We start from the raw sequence: 18,648 nt of genomic DNA on the forward strand, positions 1-18,648 counted from the left end.
AAATATGGTAGCTGTCTCGGGTGTGATTTTGTGTCCTACTTAGTATTAGGCGTATAATGCGTGTAATATTTCAAATATGTTTGAAAATGCAAAATTGCGGAGAATTTTTTATAGACTCTTCACTTCGCTTTCCTTTCGTTTTCAAAATTGTACTCCCCCATCGTCCACCATGACCCTCCCAACCCATCTATGATTTTCAGTTTAGGATAGCAAATTCGACCCAATAGTCCTCCCACCCCCTCTGCTATCTTCTCTTTAGAGCAAATCTATGAAGTACTTCACGCAACCGCAAAATTGACCATTTTTAACTCCCTTCACTTCTTTGACATACTTTTTGCATGAAACTTTAAGAATTTTTGTATGGGTCATCACGCAGCTCTTCGTGCTTACAACCGGTTAGAAAAAAATGTTTTCAAAATTGATTGCTTCACAAAAAGTTGCACAACTTTTTTCCTTCGAAGGAATAAACTTAACTTTCCAGTCAGTAGTTAGTTAAGGTGTGTAAGATTGTACCCCGTTTGGCAGAAAGTTGTTTGGCATAATGTCGTTTGGCATGAAGGCCGTTTGGCATAACGGCCGTTTGGCATAAGGTCATAATTGTAGTTATAATTTTAGGCATAATTGTAGTTTGAGCTGTGTAATGGATAAGTAAGATTTGTTGAGCTATTTAGTTAATTGAAAACGGGATTGTTCGGCATGACAAATTGAGAATAAAGAAGCTTCCTGTCAAAACGGGTCCGTTTTCAATGTTGACGCACATACCAGCAAGATAGAACCAGAGTCTCTTAGTTCTCGTGTATACATCAATGCGCTAGTGTGCCATGCGATTTTTGTACACACGGCTCGCAGAGTACGTGGGACAAGAGAAGTTGGTACGTATAAAACAAAACATAGTGAGCGAGTCGCATGGGATGTCTCGTGAGACTCGTATCATGAGCTGACAAATATCCTGAAGTTATTTATTCGGTTTTCGGTTGACCTTCAATCTTCATACGATAAAAAATGAATAGGGTATATACATCCATTCAATTGCAATCAACATATTTAGTTAATATGGCCTAACAACTAAATCCAATGGTCATAGTTTTCGTGTAGCAGTTCTCATTCATCACAAATCGTATCTGATACCCCTCAGCCCCGTGATTGACAACAGATGCATACATAAATTGATATGAATTCATTTCTATTTTCCTTTTAAGAACAAATACCACTAGTCAGCCAAAAAGGCATATGTTGCAGTTTCAGAGATTCTCGACCAAATACCATTCACACAAAGGGTACATAATTTCACTCCATATATAAAGTTCGATGACACTATATCCGATAATATACATCAAACGATCATATGTAACTTTTCTAAAACCTCAAGGAACTGGGGCCTCATTGTGCATCTCCTCTCGATAGCACTTTCGTATGACAGTTTGCATGGTTTGCTCGTTTCGAGTCGAGATGCGCATTGCCACCCCTGGTTTTGAGATCGACCCGATTCTCTATCCCGCCTAAGAAGTTTTCGACTTCCTAAGAACATTCTCGACTTCCTGGGCTTAGTGTATCCCTTGTACTTGCCATGCCAAACAAGATATATAGTCAGAAGAAAAAGAAGAAGAAGAAAATCTGGACATTTTGCATAAAACTGATCAGAGATCAAGAACCAACGGAAAAATCATCCTACAAATTTTGGATTTCACGGCTTCTTTAATAGTGGAAAATTTCGTATGTAACTTTTCTCAGTTTATTTTTTTGATTTGCAAAGAAGAAAAAACTTTCTTTTCACAATGTTTTGTGCGTGAGTTATGATCATTGAAATTTGGTGGTAATTAGGAAAATTAATAGATATAAAAATAGATAGATAGACCTAGATGTGTTGTTCAAAAATTCGAAAAATTCGTGATCCCTGCTTGTGGAAATGTTTCAACAAAATCTGTGATCCCTTGGCCCAATTTGTACGGTAATGTGTATATTAGACCTCTTCATGTTTTCAAAAAGTATCAAAAATTCAACCGGTCAGCCCAGAATCACAATTCTTATGCTAGAATAAGTCTCCTGTCAAATTTTCAGCTAATTCGGATGAAATTTCGAGGTGGCTCAAGTCGATTTATTGTTTTTGGGCTATTTTTAATTTTGGAAAAAATCTATCAAGATATATAAACGTCGAAAACTATCGCAACAACGTATATACGGAAGCTTTTGGTGTGCTCTACAAGTCTTGTGAACATTGCGATTCGTTCCGTGCACGTTTTGTCCATGTTAAAGTGATTTTCAAGCTTTTAAGTGCATAAAAATACTGTTTCCCCCAAAAGTCGTTATTCTACAAAATTCCTAAATTTATGGCAAATGATTGCTAATTTATTATTTTATTATTCCTCTTATTTCCCTGGAAATTTGAGTAATATAATTGCCAATGTGCGATTTACCGTTAAATTCTTAAAAATCAGAAGCTGAACGTTTGTCATAAATTTGCACGCTGAGATTTCTTCAAACAAGTTGATCAAACAAAGAAGCTTCGATTTCACTTGTTACCACGATGCACTCAATGTGAAAAGGATGCAGATATATGGTGGAATTAACAAAATTTGGAAGTTGTTTGTTGTAAGCATCATTTGATTTGATTTATGTGTTGTTCGAAAAAAATCATAACGTGCAAATTTATGACAAATGTTCTGCTTCTGATTTTTAAGAATTTAACGGTAAATCGGTAAATCGCACATTAATATAAGAATAATAACAAAACTTTGTACAAACTATTATTATTTTTTTGCTAGGAACGATGTTAATTAAATGAACAAAAAGAACAAATTTATGCTAATGCTTTGATATAATCATCCCTTTGTAAAAAATTGTTGTTCAATCTTCGCTAGAATTGATTTGATTTTTTTTTCAAACGTTGACATCGTTGACTCTCCATTATGTTCATCATTTTCTTCTTCTATTTCGCTATCGCTAATACTATCCTCTTCCAAGTCATTCATGGCCGCTTCCTGACGCATTTTCAAACGATGCACGGCGGCAGTCATATTGCTGGCATTATCGGTGGTGACCGTCAAAACACGTCTAATGTCGATATCGTACGGTTCAAGGATCTTGCAAATTTCTCCCGCCAAATTTTCAGCTGTGTGTCTGTCGTATAACTCCAATATGTCCAAAGTTCGTATTTTAATGGTTCTTTTATCCGAGTATTGCAAAGTGACACCAAGAAACTCTCGATCCAACCGGGAAGCTGCATCTGCCTTGAGACATACCATGATTCCGTACACTTCTTTGCGAATAAGTTCACGTATTTGACCCGCGACGTTCCCTAAAACCTTTAAAATTCATTTGGCAAAATGTGGCTAACATTTTCTCAATAAAGACGAAAATGTAAAATATACTAACCGATCGCATAGAATCCGGGGTCAAATGTCGGGAAATATGCAGACTCTCTTCGATAGGACGGCAAATACGTTGGAAGGCTGGATATTGCAACATACTCAATGGTAATCCATTAACGGTAACGAGCTCTACTAACGACGAAATATAAGTTGAAGTATCCATGCGGATTTCCAGCTTTGGAATCTTCTTAGATGGTTCCTCACTTCCCTCATCGCTTTCCAAAATACCGTATTTGATAGCAGCGGTCCTATGCAGAAGCTTGTAATGGCGGTGGTATGAAAATTTCCTCAGATCCGTTAGCTTTTTATTGCACAACAAACAAAATGCTTTTTTTTTTTTCAACTGGATTGATAGAGAATAGCTCTTCATCGGAGACGCTACACTTCTTAGACATTGCGAATGCAGTACTACAAAACAATGTTTCCAGTTACAGGACTCGAATACTTTTGACATTGAAATTGTCTCATGAGCCAATGCACATGTGATCATTTGAGGAGGCACAGTGCTATCTGAGATCAACAAAATGTGTTTCATTTCAATACATTTGCGCGCGCAATTTTAGTTTTTTGTACGCATGGCAAACTGATCTCAAGCTCATTCCATGAAGCGCGTATACATAATGTCCGGATAAAACAGCATTAAATTAAATTGACATTGGAGGCTTCTTTTGTTTTTCATGTAAGGGAAAGCCAGAAAACTTTCGCATTTCACCCTTTTTTTTAGCAAACGGTTTCTAAGAAAGGATCATATCTCCAAATAACATATAACCAATTGCTTGAATTGAAAGGAGTCATATCCTCACTGTTTTCTACCGGGAAAATGCATCCTTTGAAAGAACGAACCATTTGGACTGTATGACACTACCCATAACTTCATCACCCATAATGCCATCACCTCGAAGGCCACTACCCCGAACGCCATTACCCCGAATGAGTCCCTACCCTGAATGCCATTACCCCGAGTAGGGTACTACCCAGAATTAGTCCTGATTTCAAGTTTATAGTATATACCAATGAAAAAAAGTTTAATCAATATAAATTTATTCATAATTCATGTGAATGACCATTACTTGTTCAACGACTTATTCAATAGCAGGGTGACTCCAGTCGAGTATAACACAATTTTTACGAGAATTTTAATTTTTCGATCCGATAGTCCTTTTACAAAGGTTCACCGTGTCGAACTCGCGATTCGTTTCATTAAACTAGAACTGTTTGAAAACAGTATAGAACGAATAATTCTCGCTCCAAAAAATCCCGTTACATATCATTTGCTACTTTTGAAGACTGTTAAAGCTGAGGTGAGAATTCCGCAGCACGTTCTCATGCCCAATGCAGGGAGCTGGAGAAAATTTCAGCCCACGACGACTCACGAACATGTATTTAAACAGAATAAAGGGGTAGAAAAGTTGCTTCTGAAGTTTGCCGGCGATAAACCTTACTGTGTCAAGAAGGGCATGGCGACAAGACCCTAGAATAAGAGGATGCCTTCTGTTCGTAGAATATGATTGTTCCTCACGTGGCAAGGAACAGGCATAGTTTCGTTATACCTTGCAAACGCGATCATTCAAAGGAGGTGTTATCTCTTCTGTTCGCCTCATACCGGGCGAACGCGTTTTTAATAGCAAGTATTTTCAACTCTGTTTGCTTTAAATCGGTCAAATGCGTTCATTCAAATAAGCCATTATCAAGTCTGTTCGCCTTAAACCTGGCAAATGCGTTCATTTAAAAATGACATTAACTCCTATGTTTGCCTTGTACCGGACAAATCCATTCATCTAAAGAAGGCATTATCTCCTATGTCTTATACCGGGCAAAAGCGTTCATTTTAAGAAGGCAGTACCTTCTATGTTTACCTTAAACCGTTACCGTTAATTTGAAGAAGGCATTACTTCCACTGTACATCTTATGTTGATAGAAAGAAGGTGTTATCTGGTGTTATAATGGCGCAAAATGATGATTTAAGTTAATTAGACAAAAAGTCAAAAATGTTAATTAAACATAACCTTTATTGCGTTTCTCTAAGTAGTATATACTTTTATTCTAAACTAATTCTTTCCAATAATTGTCATTTTACGATTCCTCGATATCTGTGGGTGTTAACAATAGTGATAGTGGAAAACTACAGATTCGAAATGTATTCGGGGTAATGGACATTAGGGGTAATGGATTTCAGGGTAGTGTTCCATCGGAGTGATGGCTTTCGGGGTACAGGAGTGGAGCCATCTTTTCATCTCTTGACTTCTGCCAGGCGAAAGCGACTTCTGAATGAAGGTATCATATATCCTTTGCCTTAAACCGAGCTAACGCCTGAATCGAATAAAGGACCTTTTACTTTTTGGCGAGCAAATCCTTGAATTGGAAGAAGGAACCATATCATCTTATGCCTTCACTGGACCTTCTGCGATCCTCTGAAAGAAGGTGTCATATCTTCCCTCGCATTAAACCGAGCAAATGCCTGATTTGGAAGAAGGAAGCATATCGTATTTCGCCATCAGCTGGGCAAATGTATGCTTTAAAAACTGGAGCTATATCTTATCGGATGCAACTATCGGGAAGATGCATCCTTTGAATGAAGGGATCATATCTTCCTTTGCCTTAAACCGAACAAATGCTTTAATTGAACAAATGAATCAAATCTTCCGTTGCTTTCGCCGAGAAAATGCATCCTTTGAAAGAAGGAATTGTATCTTCCCTTATTTTGAACGTAATAATGCATACATTGAGAATAAGAACCATACATATTCTCCCTTGTGTTATGCCTGGCAAATGCATTATTTGAAGAAAAAAAGGGAATCGTTTCTTCTTTTGTCATATGCCGGAAAAATGCATCCTTTGAAAAACGAAGCACATACTTTTAAGACTTGAGTTATGAACGACAAAGTATGCTTTTAAAGAGATGAATATATCTCATGCAGAAATAACTTTGCTTTGCTAATATTTGCTTTTAATTCCTTTTTTGTGTAGAAATAGTTTTTGCTCTTGAGCACTTTAGTCAATGACGATTTTGCTACTGACCCAGAGATAAAAAAAGTAAGTGAAATAGACAAATAATATAAAATCTACAAAGCTCCTTCGAGCAGTGATTTGATAGAATCTGATCATTAATTCGAAATAATCAATTATAATGTTCAAGTGACAACATTATATATAATTGAACATATTATTTATAAGATTCGAAATTGATGATTACACAACTATTATACCAAATGACCATTATGCCAAATAACGATTATACTAAACGGCATTATGTCTAATGACCTACCACCGGTGTGTAGCTTTCACTGACATGCATATGTCTATATAAATATTTATTTCGCCAGAGTTATGGCTAAAATAGCTAATTATGTCCACAACCGGGCAACAAGTTTCATATGCCATTTATAGTTTATATGGATTTGTATTAGGAAGTACTTTTAGTGGAATGTCTTCAACTGTCTAAGGCGAGTTAAGTATTAAACTCGTATTAGAAAGCTTAGGAAGTAGTCAATAGCAATTTCCTGCAGATGGAGACATACTTAACTACTTAACCAGGCAGTATACATAAAATGCATTTTACCAAGCAATATCATTTTGAAGGTGGTTCTAACATATCAATACGTGTAGGATGCGTTTAAGAAAAGCAATTGTTACTCCGTGATAGACGAGTCTCAACAGAGGCCACGATATTAGTGTAGTATTGTAGCTTCAAGTTTGATTTTCTGATGACAGATTGTCTGATACTCCAAATGAGCTCGTTTGACAAAAAATACCATTACCTCAATACCTTTAGTTATTGCGTACAAACCAACAATTAAGCTGCTAGGTTTCACTTGTTCTACCTGTTTATAACATTATGCTATTTGAAGAAGTCATAAAATGTATTATTTCTCCATCGGTAACATACATAACCAATGTAATTCAAAAATCTAATTAAAATGTTACTCTTTCGTTTCGGCTCAAAATTGACCCGTAACAAAATACATAATTCAATTATAATTTCCTACCATCATACCACGTCCAATAGCTTGGAACGCATTTACCATCATCTTTTACGTGCCTGTTACGCGACATCAAAGAAATTTGAGCACGTGTCAATCAAGTCAATGCCAAACGCTGACGTAACTGTAGCTGTTCTGCAGGAACCTCGCGGATTGCCACTCCTCCCCTAACCCATTCTTCCGCTTCCCAGTCAGAAGTTTCCGGTTGTCGTGGAATCTAACTCTGATTTTATTACCGGTAATTTAATGAGCTTCGTCCTTGTTACCTTCAACCAATACCGGCATCATCAGCATGCGTTGTGCGCTTGGCTTTGTAAGCAAGCAATGCTCGATGTTCAACAAGGTACGGGATGGAAATGATGAGGATAACTTTTTAATTCCTGGAAGATACGATGGCTGGCGTTGGCTTGATGGGTTATTTGCATTTCCGCCTCGTTGTCCTATTCTTTATACGTCAATTACCTATTTTTTCCATTTTTTTTTATTCCGCGAACAATACAGCGAACATATAGCACCGGTGACGTGCTGCACGTTGGCTCTGGATAATAAGTACCTTATCACCAGCAGTGAGGACTCCAGCATAATCGTGGCTCTGTTCGAGAGCGGGAAGGTGGTATGTATGGAAAATTTTTCAACATTGTTTTGCACTTCCGATGAACGCTGGCTATGAACAAGCGCGTAATCATCATCAGGTAATAGACAATACATAATGTGAACATCAATCAAACGCCTTGCTGTAAGTGAATGCTGATGGAGTGCATGGTCTAGAAATGGTTTTGCTATTATAATGGTTTTAAATTGATTTCAGCTTTGTACTAGCCTTTACTAAAATCGATAACACCGTCGTAATGCGAAATATAAAGAAGAAAAGCTTGTAAAGCTTGAAAAAGTGGGGTCTACTAATAGTCATTTATTTTAAACCAAATATAGCTACATGTTACATCACACAATACAATTGCAAAACAGAATCTTTCAGAACGTCTGCATGGTACCTGTGTACTAGCATTGTATTATAAATTTATAAAAAAATCTCTATAATACTTATTATTATTATTCAGGAATGCGATTTAAATCTGAAGTCAGATGTGTGGAATTCTTACCAAAAAAAAAAAAATTGTAGGGAGTATTTTGCTTTGCGTATTTCTCGTATCAGGGACATAGGTTCAAACTCTCCACCACTCACAGGTGGGGAATGTGATTTCCACAATGCCAACACAGAGTGTTATTGATATTACATCAGCACCTATGTGCATTTGCTGCTCACAATATGATGGACGAACACCCAACCCAGTGGTTTGGTTCAATCAATAGCACTCGGTTCCGAGAGCTGCCCATGTTATGGGCATATTCTCTTGGCTGATCGTTTTCCAGAAAACAAAACAAGCCTTCATAGTGCATTCATTCCTTTTGTATACCTCAGTGGGGACGCAGGGTTATTTAAAGGCTTGAAATTTTATCTAGGAGAATCCAGGACATGCTACTGAACTTTTTCAACACTCTTCAAGCATTTTTTTCTGTAGCTACAGTGGATTCTGTTTTTACACGATTTACATTTTCACAGTTTTGAACTTATCTTAAAAATTTGATTACCATGAAATTTTTTTTTTTTGAATATTTTAGGATTTTTTGAAACATGTTGCAAAGACTTTGGTGGAAAATTGAAGACACACGATCTAAATTACGAGCGGAAAAAAATTGTGTAAAAACAGAATCCGGTGTTATTTGCTAATTATCTTATACATGCATTCATCTCTTAGACTAGGTGTTCCGTGTTTGTGTTAAGAAAAAAATCATCCTTATTAGCTATGTTACATTTTTAGTTATTATTAATACATTTCAATTGCCTCTGGCAGTTGGGGTTTTTTCTTTGGTTGAATTGAACCAAGTAGAAATTACAGTGTTTTAAACTTAAACCAAACCTGACCCAATTTATACTAAGGGTACAATGAGCTAATCGTTGCAATAGAAGATTGCAACGATTTTTGTCTAAAATTGGAAATTATTTTGTTGGACATTTGTTGCAATGTCTCAATATTAGACATTCTATGAATTTATTGGTACTATAATACCACGGAGGCAACTTCAGAATCATTCTCAAAATTAATTTTAAATTTTTTTGAAGTGCCTTTTTCTGTTATTGCAGCAACTATAGTCCATATTGGCACAGCATACAACATGGCTTGTCTAAAAATTTGTTTGTAAATCTAGTGAGTAAGGAAAGTGGATAAAGGCACTTAATATATTTGTTACATTTGGCTTGAATGCCTTCAATGTGACTTTTAAAAGTTAATTTTTGATCTAGCAGAAGTCCTAAATATTTCCAAAGTGACAGCAGGAGTTATGTCCAAGGGTTTGACGATCCCTCCCCAGGCCATGTGCGCTCAAAGCGCATAAGCCTAAGTCCTGGTGTTAGGTGGGACGCTAAACAGACCTCACACGACGGCCCTTCGACGAGACAGGAGGTTTGCGCATGCCCAATAAGCCGCCTTTAAAAACAACCATTACGAACGACATAGGAGATAACACGACACGATACAATCGGCAACGACCTAGTCGGTGAATATAGGACCACGATTTGAAGCTTTGAACATGGAACTGCAAGTCGCTAGGCTTTGCAGGTTGCGACAGCATAATCTACGATGAATTAAATACATTCTCGCAATTTCGAAGTGGTAGCACTGCCGGAAATCTGCTGGACAGGACAGAAAGTGTGGAAAAGCGGGCATCAAGCGGCTACCTTCTACCAAAGCTGTGGCATCACCAATGAGCTGGGAACCGGTTTCATCGTTTTATGCAAGATGCGCCAACGCGTGTTTGGGTGGCAGAAAATCAACGCAATGATGTGCAAGCTGAGGATAAAATGCAGTTTCTTCAACTATAGACACAATCCACGCACTTCTACACCAAGGGACCAAAATTTCAAACTACAAATTAGGATCCAATATCTATAGGACAGGAAAACATGCATATTGAATTACAAGAAAAACATTTCTTCCACTGAAAAATGTTTTCGGAACATTGTTTAATAGCCAATCAAAGTAGCAGACTTTTAGTATAAAAAAAAGACTCCCTAATCATTTCTTTTTACAAATGTGCTCCTTTCGCACCTATTTGAGTGAAAATGTATTGATGAAAACGTAATTAAGTACAGTTTTTATGATCTTTTTGTGTGCACATTGTATTGCTTCGAAAATTTTAGTTTACATGAAATATATTTGTACTTTAAAAACAGTTACATTGAAATGGTGTCGCGGAACGAAAATAGTCGTATAATTGATACTGGACAAAAGATACAAACATTGGAAAAGTAATATTTCGGATTCTCTTAGTACTCGTCAAGAGCTTTCTTTTCGTGTATTTAGATCCAAAATCGGACCATTTTCCATGAAGTTACACTAGGTACAAAAATATGGTGTCGCGTTACGCGAATTGAATGTGCTTCTATGATAAGGGATAAAATGCTTTTGGTTTATTGATACAGTATCACAATGGTTTCTTTCAAGTAATTGAGGGCTTGTACATGAATAGCGTAACAAAATTGGGGGTGTAACGGGGTGTGTCATTTGGTCACTCTCCATACTACAAAAAATAGGTTACCATACAAAAATGTTACGGAGTGGTGGGAAATTACAAATGTTTGGTGTTTGGTGACCCCTTTGGGGTCGTCCGTTAATAAGTCACGTGAAACTGAGTTTTTTTTCGAATAAATTGTGAGGCTTTTTTAATCCTCTCTCTTTTCCACGCAATATCACCATGCATTTCATATGAGTAAACGTAACTAACAGTTTGCTGACGAACACGGTTTCCTTCTTGTTTGTGGATGCCAAGTATGCTTATATTTTTTTCAATGGTTCGTTTATTTGAAAGGCTCATCTGACGTGAAGCGTTACGGAGCCGCAGTTATGTTTTTTAATACAAGTTTTATCTTGATTTTTAAACATATTTTTAGCTTTGAGGAACCGAAAGACTCGTGTTTTCTTTTCTCCATTTAATTGATGGTTTTTTAATTTTTTAGTTAATTTTCCTTTCGATCGCTCTCACTAGCTCGGCATTTTTTATTCTTTGACCAAGATCGTCACAGCCGAGTACGTCAGCGCTTAAAGAAGATGCCGTGAACATACGTCAATACAGTCGATATTTCAACTTAAAAACTTTTTTTTCCTTTGTCATAGAGCTCTGACCTAGTTGATCCATCTCGCTATCTTAAAAACTTTAGCAGAGATTTTCACAGTCAATATCGGTGAAATAATTTAAGAGTGTTGGTCACCGGTAGTCGAAAATATAATGAATAGCGTCAGGCAAAAAACTTCACCAAACCAATGCAAAAATAAGGGCCTATCGAAAAAGGTTAACAGAGAGTTGCTGAGTGATAAATTGAAAAAAAAAATCAGTTTTATGTTAATCGAGATGAACCAGCGGCTGGTTCGTTAATAAAGACATATTATATCAGGCATCCTAATGAACTTCGCTTTGACCTAAATGAATATACAATAATAAGACAATTATTTTACACCAGGATATAAACACTATTTTCAAAATTGAGTATTTATTTTCTGAGTAGTGTTGATGATAGCGTAAAGATTGAAAATGTAGTTAAAAGTAGTGCACTCAGGGCACGATGCATACGTTCTTGTGATAAACATTGGTTGAGACATGAGACGTATTCCAATCTTTTCGGAAATAAATAAAAAGTTGAAAACAGACAACGTTCCAGTAGAAACGTAGAATAAAAAACGAAAAAAATATTCCTCTTCAACATTGCTGAGCTTCTTGGACCATCATCACCTTTCAAAATGGTTAACAGAGAAAAAAGGCAATATAGAACTTTTCAGTGTAAAAAAAACTCACTTCTAGGGGGATCGATCGTCTGACCACGTACTTAAAAACCGATCCGGGTCATACTTGGGTGTGACTAATATAAAAATAGGAAAACTAAATTACCATTTAGTTTGTTTCTAAAACTGAATATGTGATACGAATGGAATTGGTTCAGTTCTATATTTGTGCTGATTAGTCCCTCAAACTTTAATAACCGAAACTCCAGATCGTAACCACCAACTCGAACTACATTCAACGATAGATAATGTGATAATATTCTGTATCGAATATAACATGTCGCATCGAAATCGGCTGAAATTATGTATTCTATCAACGATAAACACGTTTGCGTAACGCGACACCATTTGCAGGAGACTGTTTGTCGATCAGCGTAACGCGTCGGTGTTCATATCAATTCAGTTATTTTCATTATAATTTCCGTTTTTTCCTGCGATCTTAATTCACAGTCTCATTTCTGTTGATGTATACGAGAAATGCTTAGAATAAATCGAGACTCCAAACCGTATACCAGAGCTGAAAAACGCAATTGCATTTCAAAATGCGAAAAAGTGCAATTCAGCGATGGTGTCATGTTACGAAATGCAGCGCGCTATATTTACCATATTCAAAGCGAAAAATCTCGAAATGAATATTCCATCAGAAAGGAAATTTAGTGAGGATAATTTTACACCTGTTTAATCATATGTACCCGAGGCTAATTTTCGAATGCAGACCTAATAAAAGACCTAAATAAAAGCCGGCTCCTCATGGTGTCGCGTTACGCTGGAATGTGTCTATAGCATAATCAACGTGCACTGTCCACACAAAGGGAGACCCGACGACGAGGAAGAAGCGTTTCATGCACAGCTGAAGCAGACATACGATGGATGCATACTGCGGGACGTCAAAATCGTCATCGGTGACATGAACGCTCAGGTAGGAAGGAAGGAAATGTATAGACCGGTCATCGGACCGGATAGTCTGCATACCGTATTGAACGACAATGGCCACACGATTCATAAACTTCGCAGCCTCCCGCGGAATGGTAGTCCGAAGCACTTTCTTCCCCCGACGGTAAATTCTTCTCCAAAATCACGACGTACGCACTTTCTGCAGTGTGAATATTGAATCCGACCACTAACTCGTTGCAGAATGACTGCACTCAAAACACTCGACAGTGTACAACACGCGTCGAAGTCGTCCACCGCGGCCAAACATTGGGCGCCTACAAGACGGTAGACTAGCCCAAGACTACGCGTAGCAGCTGGAAATGGCATTCCCAACGGAAGAGCAGCTTGGCGCAAACGGGGCGGAACAGATAAAACTCGATTTTTCGGAGGAAAAAGCGTCAGTAGGAAGATCGAGACCGTTAATTTAATAGAAGGAGTATTGCTGAACGCCGCCTGCAAGATACTCTCCCAAATTTTATGCCGCCGACTAACACCAATCGCAAGAGAATTCGTGGAGCAGTACCAGGCGGGATTTATAGGCGAACGCTTCACCAATGGCCATGTGTTCGCCGTACGTTAGGTATTGCAAAAATGTCGCGAATACAACGTGCCCACACATCATCTATTCATTGACTTCAAAGCAGCATTATGATACAATCGATCGGGACCAGTTCAGCTATGGCAGCTATGGCAGCTAATGCTCGAAATTTCCGTATTTCCGGATGAACTGCTACGGTTGATCAAGGTGAAGATGGATCGGGTGATGTGCGTAGTTCGAGTTTCAGGGGCATTATCAAGTCCCTTCGAATCGCGCAGAGGGTTACGTCAAGGTGATGGTCTTTCGCGTCTGCTGTTCAACATCGCTTTTGAGGGAGCAATACGAAGGGCAGGGATCGACACAAGTGGTACGATTTTCACGAGTCCGTTCAGTTATTTGGTTTGCCGACGACATAGATATGGAGGAGAACATGGAGGAAGCCTGCATCAGACTGAAAAGCGAAGCTAAACCTAATCCAATTCCAATCCTAGTCATAAACATGTCGAAGACGAAGTACATGATAGAAAGAGGGTCAGGAGAGGACAACGTAAGCCACCCACCACGAGTTTCTATCAGTGCACTATGGGGATTTAGGCGGACTTTAATCGGAAAATCCACTTTCATCAATAATTTTATCACAATTTTTTCCGAAAGTAGATACACAATTTAAGAAAACCTCAAAATTTCAGGTCCCTACGAGGTATAGTTTTTGAGATATTCGTTATCAAGGTAGAGAAAAGGTAAAAAACGCGGGTTTCCTCAAAATCTTGCTGCACTTCATACCAGTTTTTTTACGTTTTTTTTTCTGATACGATACCGAGGTTTATATATAGCATTGTAAAGATAATTAAAAGAGCTTTCATATCGTACTAAAAAAAATCGTGATATCTTTAAAAAAAATTAAAAAATCAAAATACGGAGAAAACACTGAAAATTAGATGTATTTTCAACTTTAAAAGTCAGCCACTTTTTTCCCCGCATTTCCCCGCGGAGATATTTAGTTGGGGATCATACATATTTGGGATGTGTACTTTCAGATTCCCATGGAAAATCTTGCGCAAACTTGCGCCATTTTGAGAAAACGCGATTTGAAAAAAAAAACGCTTGTGCTCCAAAATTTGTCTGTTTTTCCTTAGTGTGCATCATTGCAACACAAATTTCAATATTCTATTATAATAAACGTTCTTCCCTATTTGTTCTTGATATTTTGTGAATAAAAATTCGATGTCGTTTGGAAATTTATATACATTATTGATAGAGAAGTCAAAATATTAAGCCCTTTTTAAAAGTTAGTCGCGGAAAGGCTGGAGTTGATACTTAACAACATTTTCCTGTTATGACAACATTAAAAACATCTTATCAGCTTGAAAAAAGTAAGAAAATATTTTTGCCCGCCAGTTTGTATGGGGAGGCCCCATAGTGCAGTGGTGACGAAATCGAGGTGGTTGCAGAATTTAGGCTCACTGGTGACCTCCAATAACGGTGCCAGCAAAGAAGAGGTATTATGACAGGAACTCGTACGTACTTTGGACTCTGCAAAACGCTGCGATCGAATAGAGTTCGCCGCCGTACCAAACTGACTATCTACATAACGCTTATTAGACCGGTAGTTCTCTACGGACACGAGGCCAACGGAGGACCAACGCGTACTGGGATTTTTCGAAATGAAAGTGCTGCGTACTATCTATGGTGAAGTGCAGATAGCGAACGGCATGTGGAGGAGGTGAATCAACCATGAGTTGCCTCAGCTGTTGGGAGAACACTCCATCGTTCACACCGCGAAAATCGGAAGAATGCGGTGGGCCGGGCACGTAGCCAGAATGTTGAACAGTAATCCGGCAAACCCGCCTTAATACGATAAATAGAAGCACATGTTTGTGATTCGAACGCAACCGACTGTTGTCCAATTCTGATACACATAGTTGGGAAGGAGCAAGGGTGTGAAATGTTGCCAGATTCGATGGATACGGGGAATTAACTGATATCCCATCGTTATTAGCTGGTTATGGAACAACTTCTCGCAAGGGCAGCTGTTGTATAATCGACCTACGTTCGTGTACCTAATGTAATAATGTGGGTTCAAGTCCCACCGGCAGCCGAATCTTTTTTCGTAATCTATATAATAAAAATGAAATGGTCTGTGTTCGTATCCGCATAACTCGAATATGACCGTTGTGTTTTCCGACGGGTTTATAAGATGTTTCCTCGGTTGAGAATCGTTAGTGAAGTTGAGTAAAAAACTAAAATAAAGAATCGTATGAGAATTTCGTATGGGAAGTTCGCAAGGCCCATTTTCGCCTACTATGCAGGACAACGTCTGCCGGGTCGACTAGTTTCTCATAAAAACACATAAAAAGATAAAATAGTTATTAGATTGAGTGCTGCTGGAATAAACACGCAATGGTGAAAATAGCTCTGGTAGGTTATACAATCAAAAACACAATCCGTAGAAAGCATGTATTTGTTGGGTATAAAGTAAAATTGTTACCCCTCTATCGGCATCATGGTTTGTCCAGTGAAAAGCAATGATTAATGTGTTTCCTGGATGGTGAATGGATGGTGAATGTGATTGGTATTTTAAAAGTAGGCATTTTCTCGACAATGGTGGTTTTGATTTCTTCTTTAAAAACAAGTGTTCGCCCGGAATAAGGCATTGTTGGATGTGATTCCTTCTTTAGAAATTTGCGTTTGCCCGGAATGGGATCCCTTTTTAAAAATCAATCAATGTTTTCAAAAGCGAACTCTGCTTTCTTTTAATCAAATGATGAAGTATCTAGAACAAAACACTATAATCCGGTTGACTAATTGGTTGTATCACTTTCCGATTGCAAATCAAACTTGAATTTCCGAGCAAAGCCAGGCACATACTAGTACGCCATAATCAATAAACTTCTAAATGCCTTAAAAAAGCTTATATTAATAGCACAAAATGCAGAGTGGTTGAAAATTCGTTCTTGAATTGTCAATTAGTCCAATTTACGGCACGACAATGTATTGTCAATCGGCTTACAAGCTCGTAATGTATTTTAGAATCAATCTGATTAGGACCCTATAGATTTTGTTACATTACACGGGCACCATTCAGTATCACCCGCATTTTGGCGAATTTATGTAGTCAATTATCGGCCGTTTGTTCACGAGCTGATTGCATAAACTGCAAATTGTCCAATGTCCTCTTCCATACAATTAGCTGATGAGGGCTGTGTACTGATTCAATTAATTTATTGTATACTGTCAATTAGAATATAGGTTCGGCTGAATAAATGCGCTTATGGTATAACGCAGACGAGCATTACTGTATCAGTGATAATATTATGCAAAACTAATTACGTATACATTTTGTGACAATAATAATAGTGGATTGGTTGCAACCGTTGGAAAATGCAACTTGCGTCTCCGTCATATATGGAGCTAGACATAGTATCGGAAAAAAAATAAAGCTTACAATTGGATATAAAGTTAATCTTTAATAAAGCTTTCTACAGTCGACTCTCTATCTACATCTCGATGTTCCATACGCTTGAAAAAAAAACTACTCAAAATTGATCCGAATTCGACTTTCATTCATTAAAAGTAAAACATCCCAAAATTTGAGTAAAAGAAACTAATTTCATAAAATAGTGATGTTGTGAAAAATAAAAATGATCCTCTATCATTCTAGGCTCCTAGACTATCTTTGGACAATAACAAACACATAAAAACCAAGAGAAGACATTTTGTTTGTTGTCCTTTTACATAACAATGAGTTTTTTTTCATCTAGTTTTGTTCTATTATTGGCAGGGGGTTTTTGTCGACCGAATTTTATGAAATTTGGTCACAATATTCTTTGATATGCAAAGATGGTTTAGGCCAAATTTGAGCATAATCAGTCATAAAAAAAACCCCTGACAATAATAGAACAAAACCTGCCAAAGCCGTCATTCCCCCTACCTACCCTTTTTTTTAATTTTCTTTGCGTTCCTCGATCTCTCTTTATTTCAGTCCCTTCAATATCGAGATGAGGAGAGGCGACTGTAATATTCTACGATTCTACGCAATGATTTAGCATTTGCATTAAGAATGGTCACAATTCGATTTTTTTTCGATCCTCTAGTGGCTAGTACGTAAGAATAAACAAACATGTCTCCCTCAAAGGTTTTCGACGCGTTGATCAATATAAAACAAAATACCGAATCCTTTCAACCTTCTGACAAAAATTTACAAAACTACAAATCACAATAATCTCCTATTCAAAATAAATCAGTTTTCATTTACCTTGCGACACATTTTTTGTCTTTCGCTTATACTAAGTATACGTAATGGCTACTGGATCACTCCAAAACCGAACTTTTGATAGAAGGGTCGGAGACCCATAGTATTATATACTAATCAACTCAGCTCAACGAATTGAGGTGATGTCTGTATGTGTGTATGTATGTATGAATGTGAACACAAAAATGTGAGATACACTTTTTTATACTTAGCCTCATCCAATTTCGATTTCGACACGGAATCTTTCCTAATTTTTCGCTGTTCAAAATTGACCCAAACGGTCATTGCGTTCCGAAGTTGTTAAAAAAACATTGTTTTTTCCCCCATTTTTCTCAAGGGAAAAAATTAAATCGATTTTTTTTACAAAAACTGCTGCAATGCATTCAAATCAATGCAAATAAATGTGAAATGATGGACATAGCTGAATCTATCTTCCTAAAGTGCAATTTTGATCTCCCTTATGTGCTTTTCTTGTTACTTTTTTTGTTTTCTTGTTTTAAATATAATACACGAGAAACGCACGATTACCATGAAACAAAAGGATTGTTGCAAAACGCATTTAAGGTGGTTAAAATAAGATTAAATAAATAGTCAACGCATGGTTATTTCTAGTTTGCAAGCCTCAATTGCGGTTCAATCAAGGTTAATTGCCTATTATGTGTAGCCGCAATTGACATTATAAATACTCGCGTTCTACACACATGTGGAAGCGTTGTTTGGAAAAAGGAATGTGAGTGCTTTG

At 37.4% G+C, this 18,648-nt stretch overlaps 2 protein-coding genes across 2 annotated transcripts in view; one reads left to right on the plus strand and one right to left on the minus strand.

Moving 5' to 3' along the window:
* LOC134211016 (protein qui-1) overlaps positions 1–18,648 on the plus strand; it is a 267,806-nt gene that overhangs the window by 232,500 nt on the left and 16,658 nt on the right. Inside the window, exon 17 of the mRNA XM_062687537.1 lies at positions 7,850–7,961. Within this exon, the coding sequence (XP_062543521.1) occupies positions 7,850–7,961 (112 nt within the window). The remainder of the gene's footprint in view (positions 1–7,849; positions 7,962–18,648) is intronic.
* LOC134211017 (BTB/POZ domain-containing protein 6-like) overlaps positions 1–18,648 on the minus strand; it is a 103,966-nt gene that overhangs the window by 43,612 nt on the left and 41,706 nt on the right. The gene's annotated exons all lie outside the window — the stretch shown is intronic.

The sequence above is a fragment of the Armigeres subalbatus genome, chromosome 2 (assembly GCF_024139115.2).
Source record: "Armigeres subalbatus isolate Guangzhou_Male chromosome 2, GZ_Asu_2, whole genome shotgun sequence".
In the NCBI taxonomy this organism is placed as follows: domain Eukaryota; kingdom Metazoa; phylum Arthropoda; class Insecta; order Diptera; family Culicidae; genus Armigeres; species Armigeres subalbatus.